The sequence below is a fragment of the Chrysemys picta genome, chromosome 21 (assembly GCF_011386835.1).
Source record: "Chrysemys picta bellii isolate R12L10 chromosome 21, ASM1138683v2, whole genome shotgun sequence".
In the NCBI taxonomy this organism is placed as follows: domain Eukaryota; kingdom Metazoa; phylum Chordata; order Testudines; family Emydidae; genus Chrysemys; species Chrysemys picta.
The window spans coordinates 18,992,343-19,009,807 of NC_088811.1; the positions used below are offsets into that span (position 1 = coordinate 18,992,343).

General features: G+C 56.2%; 1 protein-coding gene across 2 annotated transcripts; it reads right to left on the reverse strand.

Annotated features, from left to right (window-relative positions):
• Positions 1 to 1,069: 1,069 nt before the first annotated feature.
• On the reverse strand, positions 1,070 to 7,024 carry C1QA (complement C1q A chain). Of its 2 annotated transcripts, XM_005281749.5 has the most exons (4): positions 6,023 to 7,024; positions 4,743 to 4,794; positions 3,982 to 4,151; positions 1,070 to 2,911 (listed from the first exon to the last, which is right to left on the reverse strand). In XM_005281749.5, exons 3-4 carry the CDS (start codon positions 4,142 to 4,144, stop codon positions 2,343 to 2,345), a joined length of 732 nt encoding a protein of 243 aa, XP_005281806.3. In that variant the 5' UTR covers positions 4,145 to 4,151; positions 4,743 to 4,794; positions 6,023 to 7,024; the 3' UTR covers positions 1,070 to 2,342. The 2 variants fall into 2 exon arrangements, with proteins under 2 accessions (XP_005281806.3, XP_065431025.1); XM_065574953.1 differs by lacking the exon at positions 4,743 to 4,794 and having other exon boundaries at positions 6,023 to 6,109.
• Between the last annotated feature and the right edge of the window lie 10,441 nt (positions 7,025 to 17,465).

Genomic DNA, 17,465 nt, shown 5'->3' on the forward strand with positions numbered 1-17,465 from the left:
CATCGTGTTCCAGGAGCGCAGGCCCCTGGACGAGGCGCTGGTTCCCGTGAGGAGAGCACAGCGCCCCCCGGTGTGAGTGAGCAGTGCTCTTTCCCCTCTCCCTTCCTCTGTCACTGTGGGCAGGGTGCTAAGGGCAGAGGCAGCTCCCAGGAGGAATCCAAGCTGACCCCCAGGAGTGTCCAGTGCGTGCTCCCTGAAGTACCAGCTCTGCCCTCTGCGAGGGGCACATGCCCTCTGCCCCTGCCTGCTTTGCTTGCTGTGTGTGGGGGGAGGGTAATGCCCCGGGGCCCTACCAGAGGGCAGCGTCCATGCTCCCTGCAGCATTACGCCTGGCTCCCCTCCCCCTTTTCCCGTGATGGCAGAGCCCTCCTTCCCACCCGCAATCCAGGGCCCGGGAGCGCCACAGGGCAGCCCACCGTGCAGGAGTCCTGGGACTGAGTCTGCAGCCTGGCCCGAGCCGGGTGAACCCATTTCTCACGTGCACTAGGATCAGGGCCCTGGGTGCTGGGTGCTGGGCAAACCAATGGGCTGCTGGCCTCATTCCGATTTAGGAAGAAAAAAGTGTCACTCTCCCGGAGACTGTTCTCCCGGCCCCATTGCTCCTTGTCACGCCCAGACGCCAAGGGCCGAGTGGGTCACAGAATCTGGATGCCCACTGGCTCCGGGGGGTCCCTCCCGCTCAGGACAGACTGAGGCGTGCGGGTGCTGCCCCTGCTATGTAGCTGCAGTGTATCTGGGTCAGCCAGGCGAGTCCCTGTCCCCGGGTGCAGGGTGGAAAGCCGCCCGCCCAGGCATCGCTCTCAGTACTGACAGATCGGAAACACTCCGGCCTCGTTGGCTCCCTCAGCCTCCCCATGGCTTGGAGCCTGAACTCGCTGGACAGCACTGGGATGGGGGAGCTGGAGCCAAAGGCAGCCTCTGCAAAGGCTGGGGAGTTCAAATCCTGCGGGGGTCTTTCCTGGGAGACGCCAGCCCGTTGTGCTCTGGGCCTGTGCTGTTCCTGGCTCCGAGGGGGCCCGGACACTGACCGTTTGCAGGAAGATGTGAACGAGAAAGAAAACCATGGGAATGAGCGAGGGAAAGAAAGGGTTTATTTGTCTGTGCTGATTGGAAGGGGGTGAAAGCCAGGGGTGGCCTGCAGCCAGCTCCGGATTTGCAATGGTTAGTACAGCGCGAGCCACAACCGACAGCGATTTCCTATCAGGGACTAAAGGGGCCACAGCGGGGTAATGACACGGGTGACAACTGATCTCCTTTGGCAGGGGGATGAGAACCAGCATGGCAGGAAGATCTGAGCCCCTGGGACCGGGGCACTGTCTGCGACTGCTGCTTGGACAGAGCACAGAGTGTGACCGCTCTCCTCGGCCTGGGGGACACGGCCCGTGCCGAATGGCAGCACCTGGCCGGGAAGGTGGGGGACCCTGCCTGGAGTGGGCACTATGGTTCTTTAGGCAGCGTGCCGGCTGCTGACGATGGAATGGACCTGACTGGAAGGCGAGATGATGCTTCCCAGGGCGTGAACTGGGGTTCCAGGCCAGGCACAGCCTATCTACCTCCCCTACCCCCAGATACTGCCCCCTCGGCGCCACACGCCACATCCTGGTCCCCAGGGCAGCTCTCTCAAGGCCGTACGCTAGCAAAGGGCATGTTACAGGGACGCAGGCCCAGGGCAGAGGGGTGCCAGCAGGGCAGGGTCACTGTGGGAGGCTTTGGCCTTTTGCGGACAGATCTCATCTAAGGCCTGGGCTGCGGCGTCATGGCCATGGGGCCTGAGGAAGGAGCCCCCCCCTTGTCTGAGGAGCCCCATACTGGGTGCTAGGAGGGAGGCCCCTGCTGCGAGTGACCCCGGAAGTCCAGATGCCATCCCATGAGTGGGGCCAGGCCCCCGCCAGCCCAGGGGACAGGTGGGGATTCCCGGTCTGTTTGGCAGGCTGGGAGTGCGCTCGTCCCACAATGCCCAGAACCAGCCTGGTCCCATCAAAGCCAAGGGGAGCCCTGCGGGAGCAGGGTCTGGGCCGTGACGCTTGGCCAGGGGCTATATCCCCTACACTCGGGGAACTGGACACAAATGATCTTTATACAGGCCCTGGGCAGCTCAGCAGCCGGCTCCCACCCCTGCCTGGCACACTGGGCACCCAGCCTCCGTGGCACGGAGGCGGGCGTGTGCAGGCGGAGCGCTCTCCTGAGTGATTGGGTGAGGAAAGGCTGGGTCTGCACACACCGGTTGGCCTGCGGCCCCCCAGGACCCGCGTGCACCCCCGTCAGGGCTCTCGCAGGCCAGCGGGCGAAGCGGTGGGGCTTGGAGAGGCAGGGGCCGCCTTGCTGTAGCTGGCTGAGGGGTGTCACTGAGTCTCAGGGAAGAGCAGGAAGCCGCTGAAGACGCTGTCGGCCTCGGTGCCGTCGTACACTTTGTTGCCTTGGCGGGGGTCGCTCTCGAGCCAGACCTGGTCGTACCTGGCCAGCTGGAGCACGCCGCTCCCCGAGTTCACCTGCAGGATGCCGCGACTGTTGCTGTCGCAGACGCCCAACTCCTTTGTCTCGTTGCGGACGAGGCTGAGGCAGAGGTTCCCGCTGGAGATCACCTGGAAGGCGAAGTAGTAGACGCCGGGCTCCTGGCAGGTGAACCGGCCCGTCTTGGTGTTGTAGCCGTTGTCCTGGTTGGTGATGAGGTTGTTAAAGACCACGACGTTCCCGCTGGCGGGGGGCTTCTTCCTGGAGGCCGAGAAGGCGGGCCGGGGCTGATCCTTGATATTGCCAGCCTGGCCTTTGGCTCCCTTCTGTCCCGGCTGCCCTGGGAGCCCAGGGGGACCATTTGGCCCCCTGTAGCCCTGGTTCCCAGGCATGCCAGGAGGTCCAGGTTCCCCTTCATCCCCTTTGGGTCCCCGGATCCCCGACCTTCTTCCTGGTAACCCTGGAAGAGAGGAACAGGCCGCAGCTGACGGAACCTGGGCCCAAGCGTTGTCAGCCAGAGCCTGTCTCCATCCCTTGCACTGAGCCAGCCTGGGTCAGCGCCCGACTCCCTCCCCTCCGCCGACCCAGCCTGGGTCAGCGCCCGGCTCCCTCCCCTCCGCCGAGCCGGCCTGGGCCAGTGCCCGGCTCCCTCCCCTCCGCCGACCCAGCCTGGGCCAGCGCCCGGCTCCCTCCCCTCCGCCGAGCCGGCCTGGGCCAGCGCCCCGCTCCCTTCCCTCCGCCAAGCCAGCCTGGGCCAGAGCCTGGCTCCCTCCCCTCCGCCAAGCCAGCCTGGGTCAGCGCCCGGCTCCCTTCCCTCCGCCGAGCCGGCCTGGGCCAGCGCCCGACTCCCTCCCTTCCGCCGACCCAGCCTGGGTCAGCGCCCGGCTCCCTCCCCTCCGCCAAGCCAGCCTGGGCCAGCGCCCCGCTCCCTCCCCTCCGCCGAGCCGGCCTGGGCCAGCACCCGGCTCCCTCCCCTCCGCCGAGCCGGCCTGGGCCAGCGCCCGGCTCCCTCCCCTCCGCCGACCCAGCCTGGGCCAGCGCCTGACTCCCTCCCCTCCGCCGAGCCGGCCTGGGCCAGCGCCCGACTCCCTCCCCTCCGCCGAGCCGGCCTGGGCCAGCGCCCGACTCCCTCCCCTCCGCCGAGCCGGCCTGGGCCAGCGCCTGACTCCCTCCCCTCCGCCGAGCCGGCCTGGGCCAGCGCCCGACTCCCTCCCCTCCCCCAAGCCACCTGGGCCAGCGCCCGGCTCCCTCCCCTCCGCCGAGCCGGCCTGGGCCAGCGCCCGACTCCCTCCCCTCCCCCAAGCCACCTGGGCCAGCGCCCGGCTCCCTCCCCTCCGCCGAGCTGGCCTGGGCCAGCGCCCGACTCCCTCCCCTCCGCCGAGCCGGCCTGGACCAGCACCTGGCTCCATCCCTTCCACTGAGCCAGCCAAGGCTGGGTTGGAACTGGTGCCATAGAGACGATACCCAGCACAATCCAGCCCTCCCTGTGTTCTCAGCCCTGAGAGCTACAGCTTCCCTCTCCCACCTTACCTGGCTCGCCTGTGTCGCCTTTCTGCCCTGGCCTCCCGCTGAGGCCCGGTACTCCAGGGTAGCCTTCTTTGCCGGGCGGTGCTTGGCACACGTTTTCCTGAGTTACTGCCATGCCCAGGATCATGGCCAGGGTGCTGGCTGCCAGCCAGAATCTGCCAGCCATTCTACCTCTGCAAGCACATGGGCCCCACAGCGTGAGCCATGCCTGGGACAGTCCCACAATTGCTCCCCGCTGCGGGAGTCACCCCCCACAAAGGGCACAATTCCAGCCAGGGACAACAGCCACTTCCCTACAGACCCCTGCCTGGACAGAGAAGATTCCCCAACCCAACTACACACAGCCGCGGATGGGGAGCGTGCCCCTCAGCCTCACACACACACACACACTCTGATTGGGTGGGAGTGCCCCCTCAGTCACTCTCACACACACACACACACACACACACACACACACACCGCGTACACTAGAGCTGGGTGAAATACTAGCTGCACAAACCCCTCCAGCCTGTGGAGCCTGTTGTCACTGTTTTCGTTGCCCTGGGTTTGCAATGGGCCCGTTTGGAAAATGTCCCTGATATTTCAGTTTTGAATTTGTCTCCAAAACCATTGCGGAGATGGACACTCTCCTTCGCTAACCACATCGGTTATGGTGTCGCTATGTCTGTGTGTGTGTGGGGTGGTGGTGGTGGTGGTGTTGGAGCTGCTGGGAAAGGAGACGGGGAGCAGATGCAGAAAGCGGCAAAGCAGCGGGCTTTCCTTACCTCCGGGGGCTGCCGTGCACAGGGCGGGGGCTGGCTACCAGCGGACAGGAACCTGGAAAGAGACCATCACAGCTATGCACAGAGCAGCAGAACGTGAGCCAAGTGTCAAAAACCAACTCAGTCCCCTTCTCTCCCTCCAAGGGGCTGGTGATTCGAGGGGCAGTTCTAGAAGCATGCAGGGGGGGGGTCTCTGCTCACTTGTACCTTAGAAACAGGAGGCCTGTGAAGTCTGCTGCCCCTGGTATTGTGGTTCTGGGGGGCTCCATGTGCATGCTGAGAGTGCGCACAACCGAACTGGAGGGGGTAGGAATGGCCCTTTAACAAAGATGTCCTTTCTCCAACGGGTGCATTGGGGTTTAATAGACAGGGTGAGATTCTGGCCTTTTTGGTGTCAGTGACCAAGGCTCCCCCCAGTCTTTTAAACAGTCAGACTCTGATTCTTTTCCTCTCTCCACTGTTCATACGTCACTCCCAATGTCACCGCTCACCAGGCTTCACCCCAGAGTCAGCACCGGGGCAGAGATGACCCAGCCAGCCAGAATCAAACCTGGTCAGAGCCAGCACCCAGGTTCAGAACTGGTTACATCCCGGCCATGGTCAGCATGGGGGTATGACCAGAGTCAGGAGTGGGCTAGGTCTGATGCAGACACACAATACAGAGCCCAAACGCCGCTCCCAGGCCCTAGCTGGGGGCTGAGACCCTGACCTGCGCTGCAGGGGACCCCCCCATCTGCAGGGCTGGGAGAAGAGCCCGCTCACAGGTGACCCCAAGCCGGGAAGTGCTATGAATGTCAGGGAAGACGGGCCCAGAGAGGCTAGCCCCTTGGGCAGGGAATGACCCGATGAGAGCTGACTGCAGCTGGGCAGGGCTCAGAGATGCCAGGAGCAGCAAGGCAAGAAGAGCGATTGTGGGCAGAGATGCGGCTGTCATTTCCACCGCAGACTGGCTGCATGGCAGGGAGAGGGGATGGGATGCAAACATCCCCCTGTACAGCTTGGCTGGGGCCCCCTGCGCACTGGCCTTCTCAGAGGGAGAGCAGGGCCTGAGGGGCTCCCCCCTTCCCCGCTCCCCACAGCCATGCAGCTGGGGTGGGGCCGGGAGCTCCTCGGCCCAGGACAGGCGAAGAGCGAGGGGGACAGAGAGCTAGTCCCAACGTGGCGGGAAGGGGCTGAGGAAGAAAGGCTGCGGGATCCCGAATGCAGAGACCTGCCGCTGGGGAACCAGAGTGCAGCCCGCATGGGAGAAGCGCACCCAGGCAGCGCAGAGAAAAGTCACTTACCTCTCCCGGAGGCTGGCCGAGGCTCTGTGAGCAGGCGGCTTCGTTTGGTCTCTGACCTTCCCCGAGAGGGAGAATGAGGCGAAGGGTGCGGGGGGATGGGGGAGGGATTGCGGGTGGCTCTGTCCGGTCAGGGTTGGAAGAAGCTGCTGAGTTTCACTTCCCCACCCATTTCCCCTTTTGGTGTTTACCCCCTGCCCCGTGCTGGGTCCCCCGGAACAATGGGAACGTTCTGGTCAGCAAAAGTGCTAACACTTTTAGACTCAAAACCACAGCAGAGCTGGGCAGGCCGGGTCCTGCTTCCTGCTCGGTGCCTCCCTGGCCCCCCAGCAGTCCCCACGGCAGGACACCACTGCACACACCGAACAAAGCCCCGGTCCCTGGCTCCAGGAGCTGGCACTCAGAGGCTAAGGTTTGCGGGAGGTGTGACACAGCATGTGGCGTGTGTGCAAGAACAGAGCAGGACGCCAGGGCTTGCACTACATCTCACCAGAACTGTGACGGGGTTCTGTGTGAATCCTGCACTTTGGATGGGGCATGGTGTTCTCAAGGGGCAAACTCAATAAACTGGGATTTTAAACACAGAAAATTGTAAAACAAATTCCATGGTGTTGCTGTGAGCTGGATGAAACCTTGCATGGGTTGAGTTAAAACCTCATAGAGATTGATAGGTGTGAACTCACCCGTCAATTAACATCACTGTCAGAATGAGTTTGCCAGACACCCCTCACCTATAAAGGGCTTTCGTGAGTATTTTTCGTGGGGGGTGTGTATGTGTGTGAGTGTGAGTGAGGGAAGGCAGGACACACAGAAATTGAGACCACACACACCAGAGAGAGAGCCAGGAAGCCAAGCAGGAGTCGGTGAGCACAGAGTGATGCTGGGAAAAGCTAGGGAGGGGCTTTTGGGTCTGGTGTTGGCCAAAGAGGCCTGGGGTAAGCCAAGAACCTGCTCCTTTTGCTCTCGGTTCCTCCTGTATTTGGACACACCAGACTTTGTACATTCCTTGTAAAGAAACAAGACTGTGTCAAAGCAAATACCAGCCTGCACTGGTCTTCCCAAGGTAACCTCCCCAGGGACCCAACTAGCTGCTCTAGCCAAAGAGGGGCAACAACATACAACCATTGACCCCATGCCTTGTCCCCCCAACCCTGTTCCCATCCCCCAGTCCAGTTCCCCATCGGCCCCCCAACCCTGTTCCCATCCCCTGTCCCATTCCCCATCGCCCCCCCCAGTCCCGTTCCCATTCCCTGTCCCATTCCCCATCGTCCCCCCAGTCCCATTCCCATCCCCCCATCCCGTTCCCCATTGCCCCACAGTCTTGTTCCCATCCCCCCATCCCCTTCCCCATCTCCTGGTCCCTCTTCCACTCGCTTTGTGGTTTCTCAGCAGGAAGACACACACAGCAGCAGCAGTTTATCTTTGCCCTGCCCCTCCCCATCCCATTAGCTTGGCTCAAAGGGGCAGGTGGGGCTGGCCCAACATGCTCCAGGCCCATCTCTCCTCTAGCGGTGTGCCCTTCCCCCACACAGGCAGCTGGCACCACCCGCCGAGCCTGCCTTTGGCACTAGACTCGCTTCGAGTCACCTGCATTCGTTTCCCTCAGACGCTGTAGCCAGCAGCAGGCACTGCATGGCGCCCTGTACCTTTGCTGACACCAGATCGAAAAGAACTGCCAGAAAGTGTCCCCCTGGCACTGCAGTGCACCCATGGGGCCAGTGCAAAGCCATTAGCAGCTCCAGTGTCGGTGACTGATGACACACAGAAACCATCCAACCGACGGCAATGAACGAAGGGAAAAACCCAGAGAGACACGTGTGTCTGAGCAAAGCCCCCAGAGCCAGAGTGCAGGGAGCAGCCTGGAGGAGTACAGACACTCATACAGACACAACAAAGTGAACATGCTCCCATTTCCTGCATGTTTTTACATTGGTATTCCAAGTCCTGTCTCGGCTGCACTGCATAGTGGTCAGAGCACTAGGGTGATAATGACAGCATGGATCTGCACATGGAAGAGGTGAGTTACTCACAGGGGAAGCCAATTTTAGTCCAACAAGAGCTGAAAATGTGAGCTCTTGTAAAGGGAAAATCATGCTTTGCCAATCTCTTAGAATGCGTTGAAGGGGTCAGCAAACATGAACAAGGGTGATCAGTGCATATAGTGTGCTTGGACTTTCAGAAAGTCTTCGACGAAGGCTCGTAAGCAAAGTAAGCAATCATGAGATCAGAGGGAAGGTCCTCTCCTCCATCAGTAACTGGTTAAAAGACAGGAGACAAAGGGTAGGAATAAATGGTCAGTTTTCAGCATGGCAACAGGTAAATTGTGGGGTCCCCCAGGATCTGTACTGGGACAGTTCATAAATGAGCTGAAAAAAAGGGATAAAGAGTGAGGTGGCAAAGTTTGCACATGATACAAAATGACTCAAGATAGTTAAGTCCGAGCTGACAAGGCTGGCTTTATGACCTGCGGGGCCCGATTCCAATACCCGGCGGCGGTCTGGGGCTTCAGCGGCAATTCGGCGGCGGGGGGTCCACTCTGGGTCTTCCACAGCACCGAAGGAGCCCCCGCTGCTGAAATGCTGCCGAAGACCCCCCAGAGCAGGGCCCTCTTAGGTGCGGGGCCCGATTCCGGGGAATCGGGGGAATCGGCTTAAAGCCGGCCCTGTGAGCTGACTGCAAAGCGTCACAAAGGGATCTCACTAAACTGGGTGACTGGGCAACAAAAAAACCAAAATGGCAGATGAAATTCAATGTAGCTAAACGCACAGTAACGCACATTGGAAAACATCATCCCAACTAGACTGACAAAATGGGGGGTTCTAAATTAGCTGTTACCACTCAAAAAAGAGATCGTGGAGTCATCGCCTTAGCCCCTGCTCGCCATGAGGCCCCGCCCTCTGCTATCCTCGTCCCCCCCAAGGCCCTGCCCCTGGCCAGGCCAGAAGCGAGAGCTGGGCTGTGTTGAGAGCCACCCAGTGGGCCTGGACCCTCCACTGCCCTGGGCAACAGGACATGGGCCACAGGCAGGTGGAAAGGCTGGGGCTCCCCACAGTAGCTCGGGCTCCCTGGGTGGCTCCTACCACTGTCCAGCTCTGGCGTCTGGCCTGGCCAGGGGTCGGGGCCTTAGGGGGAAGAGGAGGAGCGGGAGGTGGGGAGGGGACGGGACTCCTGCATGTGTCCCGTTTTTGCATTTTGAAAAGCTGGTCACCCTACTAGCCATACACCCAGCATCAGGGCCCTCCAGAGCTTCCAACCTCGCCTGAGAATCTGACGGTGCTCACACTGTGACAGGGCACTCAGACACTCAGAGTGGCCTTGGGGTTAGACACAGGCCTGCCCCTGAAACTAAGGACCCAAATCCCTTAGCCTCTGAGCAACAGGGCTGGCTTGTGGACTCACTGGGCAGTGTGTGGGGTTGGGACGAGTCTTTGGTTTGTGGGACTCAGGAGAGTTGGAAGATTCCTTCTCAGTCATCATTTATTTAGATTGAGTTGGTGTTGGTCCTGCTTTGAGCAGGGGGTTGGACTAGATACCTCCTGAGGTCCCTTCCAACCCTGATAGTCTATGATTCTATCAGATCTTTCCTATCCTGGGCATGGTGTATTTTAACTTTAGCTTAGTTACTGCTCTGCACACAAGATGTCCCATCTGCTGGGAGGGAGCAGTTGACTCATTGGCTTGAGCTCTAAGAAGAATGCAAAGGTTTGGAAGAGACATAAGTGTGATTGGTGGCAATCTCACTTGCTGCAGACAGACACTTAACTGGGCAGAGAGAGCGAGCGAGCATGCGTGACAGAGCGCTGTAGCCATTAACAATGTATTTTCAAGGCATACTTCACACCTATCCTTCTGATGCTTTTCTGTATCATGACTTACAGTTGGACTATGCCCGGGGTACAGTCTTCTAGAACAATGAACAGCTGTGTCACCTCAACCGTCCAACCTGGGGTGCTCTTTACAATGTTTTGCTGCTGTAGCTACCACTCCTGGTCTGCTAACGCCCAACCTCCAGCATGTAAGTCACTCCCAGTTATATTGTAGGAGTGCTGCCGCCAGCCACTCTTGACTTCCTCTGCCGGCTGACACCAGCATGCACCTGGTCCCAGACGTTCCCCAGAAATGTACGCCTTGTACTGCCCAGCTCTCTCTTGGACAATACAAGCTCATAGAAAGTCCGTCATTTTATTAATAGAAAATGATATGCACAAATCCTGTTATCCCAAATGGAGTTTCCCAAACACTTCAATCCAAACACGCTGGTTTAGATGAAACAATAAAACAAGTTTATTAACTACAGAGGGATGGATTTTAAGTGAATACAAGTAATGCGGCTAAAAGTCAGAACTGGTCACAAGAAAAATAAAAGTAAAATGGAACGAACGCCTGACGTAACAACCTAGAGTGAATTCAAAGCAAGGTCTCTCTCACCACAAGTTTCAGCAGTACTATTGGCTAGACTTCTTTCAGTCAGGATCTGTCCCCCAGTCCAATGCTACTTCCTTTGAACTTCAGGTGTCATAGATGCTGTGGGCAGAGAGAATGAAGCGATTAGTGCAGACAATTGATAAGGGAAGCTAAAGGTATCTGTGAAAAATGTATGGCTGGTATGGTTAAGGACAGCAAGAAATAATTCTTTAAATATATCAGGAACAAATGAAACCCTAGTATAACATTTCTGTCAAGTGTTGTCAGGAGCAACAAGGGCCACCTTCAATATTTTAGGGTGTGATAGTCTGTAACCATCTGCATCTGCCCTTCTCCCTTAGAGTCCTCTCCTTTCTTCGAGAAGTATCTCCAACTCAGGTTCAGGAGACACAAAGTCTGTGTGGACGGGAATCCCCTGCTGTTTCTTTGCTAAACTGTAGATTTTTCTCCCACACCATCTTTCCTGCCAAAGAATGGCCATTTAACAGGCGATGGCCCATTTGACCTACTTTACACTTGGCTGAGGCGTCAGCTTGTCCTTTGTCTCTGAGGAACTGGTTTGGCCACAGCCTGGCCAGCTGCTTCCCCTGCTTGCAGGAGAAGAGAGTTCAGCCAGCAGCCTGGGAAGCAAATCACAGAGCTGCCAGCTCACCCCCATTGTCCCCAGTGGGTTTACCTGCACGCCTGGATTCTTCCTGGCCACTCCCCAGACTTGGAATATGTCTTAGTAGCACCGTACAGTGGAATGTCGCCACACTTATTTTACCAGGGCAATATTGACCAGTGAGAGATGAGTTTTCAAATGATACCTCCCAAGGCATACTTGTACAAAGATTATCATAATGGTGTGCAAGGGGCGAATACGGGGGTACAGATCGTCACACCGTCCTTCTCTAGCTCTGGACTATACCATTGCTACTGTAAGCCTGTGGCTAGGGCGCTAGAGAGAAGGAGCCCTCTGCACTGGCGAGCTGGAGCAAGAAACAGAATAAGCAGATCTGGACATGGGCGAGACCTACCCACAGAAGCCAGGCAGCACTGCCCCCTAGGGGCTGGAGATGGACCTGTCCAAATACATTCCTGGGCTCTGCGATTTCAGCAAAGCGTGAGTGGGATGCCCCAGAGAGGAAAGAGGGTGGGACGTGAGATGTCAAAGGGACATTAGGCGTTCACACTGGCAGATGGGGCAATGGAGGCAAAGGACACTGTCCAAGGCGGAAGTTTTATTTACCATTCACATAAACCTTGTTGGTTTTTCTCCAGTAAATGCTGGGTTCCCGTTCCCCTTATTAATTACGTGTTCTTTGTTTCACACACACAGACAAGATGCTTGGGGGAGGGGATGTATTGCTTGTCAAGGACACCCAACAGAGGGATTTAGTTTTCCCAGGTGTCGGGGTTGAGCTAGCGTGTTTACTGATTTTACGAGGAGCCCTATGTGAGGGTGCAATCTGGACTGAGGAACAGCTGGGTCCCCTCAGTTCTCCAGCCTGGGGTGCCTTTTACACTGCTTCGCTGTGACAGCAACCACTCCTGGGCTGTCCACACACAGCCTCCAGCATGTGAACCACTCCCAGCTCTACTGTGTGAGTGGTATGGCCAGCCACTCTTGAATTACACTGCAGGGAAACACCAGCTAATGGAGATATCCCATCTCCTAGAGCTGGAAGGGACCTTGAAAGGTCATCGAGTCCAGCCCCCTGCCTTCACTAGCAGGACCAAGTACTGATTTTGCCCCAGATCCCTAAGTGGCCCCCTCAAGGATTGAATTCACAACCCTGGGTTTAGCAGGCCAATGCTCAAACCACTGAGCTATCCCTCCCCCCAAATAAAGGTCCTCATTTTATTAATCGAAAATGGTATGCACAAAGTCTGTTATCCCAAATAGAATTTCCCAAACACTTCAATCCAAACAATCGGGCATAAAAGTCAGAACTGGTTACAAGAAAATAAAAGTAAAACACAACTAAGGCCTAACTGAACAAGCTAAGTGAATTCAAAGCAAAGTCTCTCACACCACGTTTCAGCAATCTTACTGGCTCAATTTCTTTCAGTCAGGATTCCTCTCCCAGTCCAATGCTGCTTCCTTGTTCTTTGGGTGTTGTCGATGCTGTGGGTAGAGAGAAAGGGAGAGATCATTTGGGCCGTCTGCTCTCCCTTCTTATAGTTCTTTCTCTTCTTTGAGAACCATCTCCAACTGAGGTTCAGGAGATAGAAAGTCTGTGTGGATGGGAACCCAAGCTGTCTTTTTGTCAATATGTAGATTTTTTGCTCACACCCTCTTTCCTGTCAAAGAATCACCACTTAACCAGGGGATGGTACATTTGATTTCACTGACACCTGTTTGAGTTGTCGTCTTTCCTTTTGTCTCTAGGGAATGGGTTTGTGACTGCTTCCCAGTTGGAACATGTCTTAGTAATATCATACGGTAGAATCTTATAACTTTACTGATAATGTTGCCACACATATTTTACCAGTACAATAATGATCAGCAAATTATGAGTTTTCAGATGATACCTCACAAGGAATACTTTGCAAAATTTATCATAATTTTGTTAAAGCAGTGAACATAGGGGTACAGACTGTCACACTCTAAAATATTGAAGCCGGCCTTTGTTGCTCCTGACAACACCTGACAGAAGGATTATACTAGGGTTTTATTTGTTCCTGATATATTTAAAGAATTATTTTGTATATTATTACTGTCCTTAACAGTACCAGCCATAGAGTTTTCACTGGTTCTTTTAGCTTCCCTTATCCGTTGTCTGCATTTTTTAACTGCTGGTTTTCACTCATTGCTAATGTCTCCCCTCTTTTCCCATATGTTCCATACTGTTTCCAAGATTCTCTTGGCTGATTCCAGAAGTAGTCAAGGGCATGCCCATGCCACAGACACCACAGCCAGGCCCTGCACACCGACCAGAAAGGTGAATGTGAGGGTGAAGCCTCTCAGTCTAATGACTTCCTACTCGTCAGCTCAGTATGTGGAAGTGCGTCTGGTATGTCTGTGCTCTGCCGAAAGCCCAGCCTTGGCCCAGGCACATTATCTTTGGAAATGGGGCCTGTCTGGCTCATGCTTCCTCTTCTCCCCAACACAGATGGACAGTGTGTGAGAGCTCTGTGCCAGTGGACAGCAGTGCCTCCAGCAGACAGGGAATGAACTCCTGGCTTAGCCTGCCCACTGGTGTAAGAAAGGCTGCGGCAGGCACTCAAAGGAAAGTCAGGGGCATGGAAGGAAACAGCCTCTGAAGGCTTCAGATCCCTGTGTCCCCCACTGGCTGTGCCGCCATACTATGTAACAGCAGACCCCACAGGGTCCTTCCTTGCCCCACACTGTGATGTGCAAGTGCCCGTGCCAGCTATTACAGGTAAACCCCATCTGACACACGACTTAGATTTCAGGAAAGTGTTGACATGGTCCCCCCAACATTCCTACACACAGACTGGAGATGTGGGTGTCTCAATTTGAGGGTCACTGCACCATACTCCCCCTCGGTAATCCCTAGAGGGCACCCACTTCGGGTTTCCAGCTCCCAGCCATCACCTCTCTGGGTGTGTGTGTGTGTCCTGCATCACTGTACCTCCTGACCGAGGTTTTATGGCTGCCCAGCTCTCTGCCTTACACTGGGATATCCCCAGCAAGCCAGACTGCCTAATGCCCAGCATCTGTGCTTTGCTCTCCCTGAGAACTATGAAGACTGTATTGCCAGCAGTTACGAGTTACCACCCAGCTTTTCCTAAGCAAGCACCTGTACTCTTAAGGGAAAAAGCCTGACAGAGAAAACATGAAACACAATAAAAGTTCCTACACACTTGCTGAAACTGTCCGCAAGTCCCGCATCAGTCTTATGGGGCATTGCCAGGTCAAAGCCCTTCCAACCCTTCTGCAAGGGTTGGAGCTGCCTTGGCCAGATGGTCCTGTCTGTTTGCTGGATCAGAAAGAAGACTCCGAGTCACTTTAAATGCAGCCTTTTTCTATCAAACGCCATTTTTCTTTGGCTCCTAAGTTACTGGACAATGCAGCTTGAACCACTCTATGCAAGCCACTCCAGGGAGTGGTACCCCTCTCGAGTTGTTTAGTCTTAGTGACTCACCTTAATCCCGCCACCCCCATTTTTAGTTCCTCTAGGAGCTGGGTAACTCTCCCCCATGGAATCGACCACAATCAAACACAACCCATTCATACTGGTCCCCACAGACAATGCACGCAGCTGTACTACCTGTCACAATGGCCACAAGGTGGTGCTGCCGCACGATGGAGGCACAACTGGCTGGGATCATTTTCACGCCGAGGAAGTATTAACAGTCCCTGTCAGATGAATGAGTGGTGCTGGCCTGTCTGCCAGCCAGATTCTCATCTGCAGCCGGCCTTGTCAATTCCACGGCTGCAGCGTTTTCTCAAGAACTCCCAGAATCCCTGTCTGCCGCGCACACAGCCCGTATGATGGTGGAATCTGAGCGCTGACTTTTATTCCATTCTTTTTCCATGTCCTTTGCTGAGACTAGAGAAGTGGGGCTGCAGGCATTCGAACGCAGCCTTTGATCAGCTCACGCATCCACGTCTCTGGCTGGGCCCTGTGACAGTCTGGGCGCAGCTCTTGCTACCTGCTAGTGCCGACTTGACAAAACACCATGTGCTGCCCTCGCTGCTGCTCTTTGAAGTGGCAAATCTCTTTGGGGTGTCTGGGTTCACTTCCACGTGGCTCTCTGGCTCTAGGAGGGGGACAGGGAATCTGAGCTTGGTTGGCGGTTCCCTCTTCGCTGTGAGATGGTGCAGGTCTCTGTGCCTTCGCGCCCTGAGCAGAGACTAAATCCTCCCTCACTACCTGGGCTCATCTGCACAGTGACAGGGCTTGGCGCTACCTGGGAGATCCTTTGCCATGGTCACATCCAGCCATTTTGCAACTGTCTCTCCAGTGCATTAGCAGCCATGGGGACCTGGCTGAGCAACCCCCGCCCCATAATCAAGGTTGGTTGACAGCAGAAGTTGTCTCTTAGCTAGGGTAATCCCACTCCCTTCCCCAGTCACCACCGTTAGCCAGAACCAAGGTTCCAAGTCACAGCTCCAACACCACAGCCCTGCACTTGATCTGAAAGAGCAAAAGCAAATCTCCTCGAGGCTAAAACACTGCGGTGGGTTGCGAGGGTTTGCTGGGTGGGATCAGCCATTGCCCACGAGTACCGGTCGGGAGCTGGGACACCGTTCCCAGCCTTGGTTCCGGTTCAGAGCTAAACCAGAATAACAGCTACACACAGAATGGCCCAGTTTTTCATAGTTTCGTAGGACTTACGGCCAGAAGAGACCATTCACCCATCTTGTCTGACCTCCTGCAGAGCACACGCCAGAGGACGTCATCCAGTTACTCCTGGATTGAGCCCACTGACTTGTATTGGACTAAAGCATCTTCCGGAAGGGCAGCCAGCCTGTACCATGACTCCTTGGGCTAGTGCAAGTTGGTGTGTAAAGCCGCTTTACTCCCCCTCAAGGGGCGACTCCAGCTCCCGAACTATCCTTGGAAACCGAAACTCATAAATGAAATGGCTCCAGTCTTCAGGACATTATGGGCCAGATTTTCTGCAGCACTTAGAGAAGCTGAGTGCAGCAGGGGGCAGGGAGCCATCAAAGAGCAGCTCACAGCTCTCTGAATCTGCCTCAGCCCTGGTCCTGGAGGCAGGTTAGACCAGCCCAGAGGCAGGTTAGAGCAGCCCAGAGGCTGCTCTAACTTGCACCTGCCGGCAGTGGTTCCAAAGGGGCTGGCCGCCAGCTGGTGTGCAGCACATTCCAGTCATGCCTTCTCTCCCCCCCGATGGGATGGGGCTGTGGGGAGGGTAGTATCTACTGCCCATGCTGGGGGTCTCTCCAGCAGGGAAGCTAGGGCTGGAGTCTGGCCCCTTGGTATTAGAAGAGGGATGTCAAGGGGTCAGAGAATCCCATGCTGCGTGTAGTTAGTGACTGCTGTTCTTGAGCCAACGGGCCCCTCACGTGGTCCCCTGCTCCTTGCATGTGAGCTCCTGGTGGGCTTCACATAGGGAATCGCCTTAGTGGGTCTGTCTACACTGTAATTAAAAACCCGCGGCTGGCCCGAGCCGGCTGAATTACCGTGTAGATGTTCCGAGCTCTGGTCCCCTCCCACCTTGCAGGGTCCTAAAGCCCATGCTCCAGCCCGAGCCCGGATGTCTACACTGCAATAAAGCAGCCCCGCAGCCCGCGCCCTGCGAGCCTGAGTTAGGGTTGCCAATTTTGGTTGGACATATTCCTGGAGATGTAATCACATGACATAATCGTTAATTAAAGATTAATCTTTAATTCCAGGAGACTCCAGGCCAATCCTGGAGGGTTGGCAACCCTGGCCCTCAGTCGGCTTTTTAATTGCAGGTTCTTAATTGCAGTGTAGACGTACCCAGTGTGTCCTGGCTGGTGCCTGCACACCGCACCTACACCAGGCCACGGCTTCATGGAGCAATGGCTCTGTTTTGCCTGTGAGCGGTCCTGGGTTCAGATCGTGTGAACTCTCTGGGACGGTGTGAATATTCTCCCACCATCACACTCCAGGGAGGAAGGCAAGATGGGCCAGTGGCTCTGGTGCGAATCTGGCACTTGGCAGACCCCCATTCAAGTCTCTGCTCTGCTTTGTACTCTGGGTGTGGCTTCGGGGGAATCATGGGGGAGGGGGGATTCTAAAGGTATTTAGGCCCCTAAAGACGCAGAGAGGCTCCTATCGGGAGTTTCAGAAGCACCCATGTCAGGTAGGCACCGGCTTTCATTGCTTTCAAAAGGACTTAGGCCTGTGTAGGCCCTTCTGAAAATCCCACTAGGTGCTTGTCTGCATTTTTAGGCACCCAAATGCCTTTGAAAATCTTGCCCTTGGTTTCTCTGCCCGGGATTCACATAGAACCATAAAATATTAGGGTTGGAAGAGACCTCAGGAGGTCATCTAGTCCAACCCCCTGCTCAAAGCAGGACCAACCCCAACTAAATCATCCCAGCCAGGGCTTTGTCAAGCCTGACCTTAAAAACCTC

Excerpts from the sequence above, each read along its gene's own strand:
- C1QA (XM_005281749.5), bottom strand. The coding sequence starts at position 4,144 with ATGGCTGGCAGATTCTGGCTGGCAGCCAGCACCCTGGCCATGATCCTG. Across the intron at positions 2,912-3,981 it reads AGGCGACACAGGCGAGCCAG|GGTTACCAGGAAGAAGGTCG; the intron begins GTAAGGTGGGAG and ends CCTCTCTTCCAG.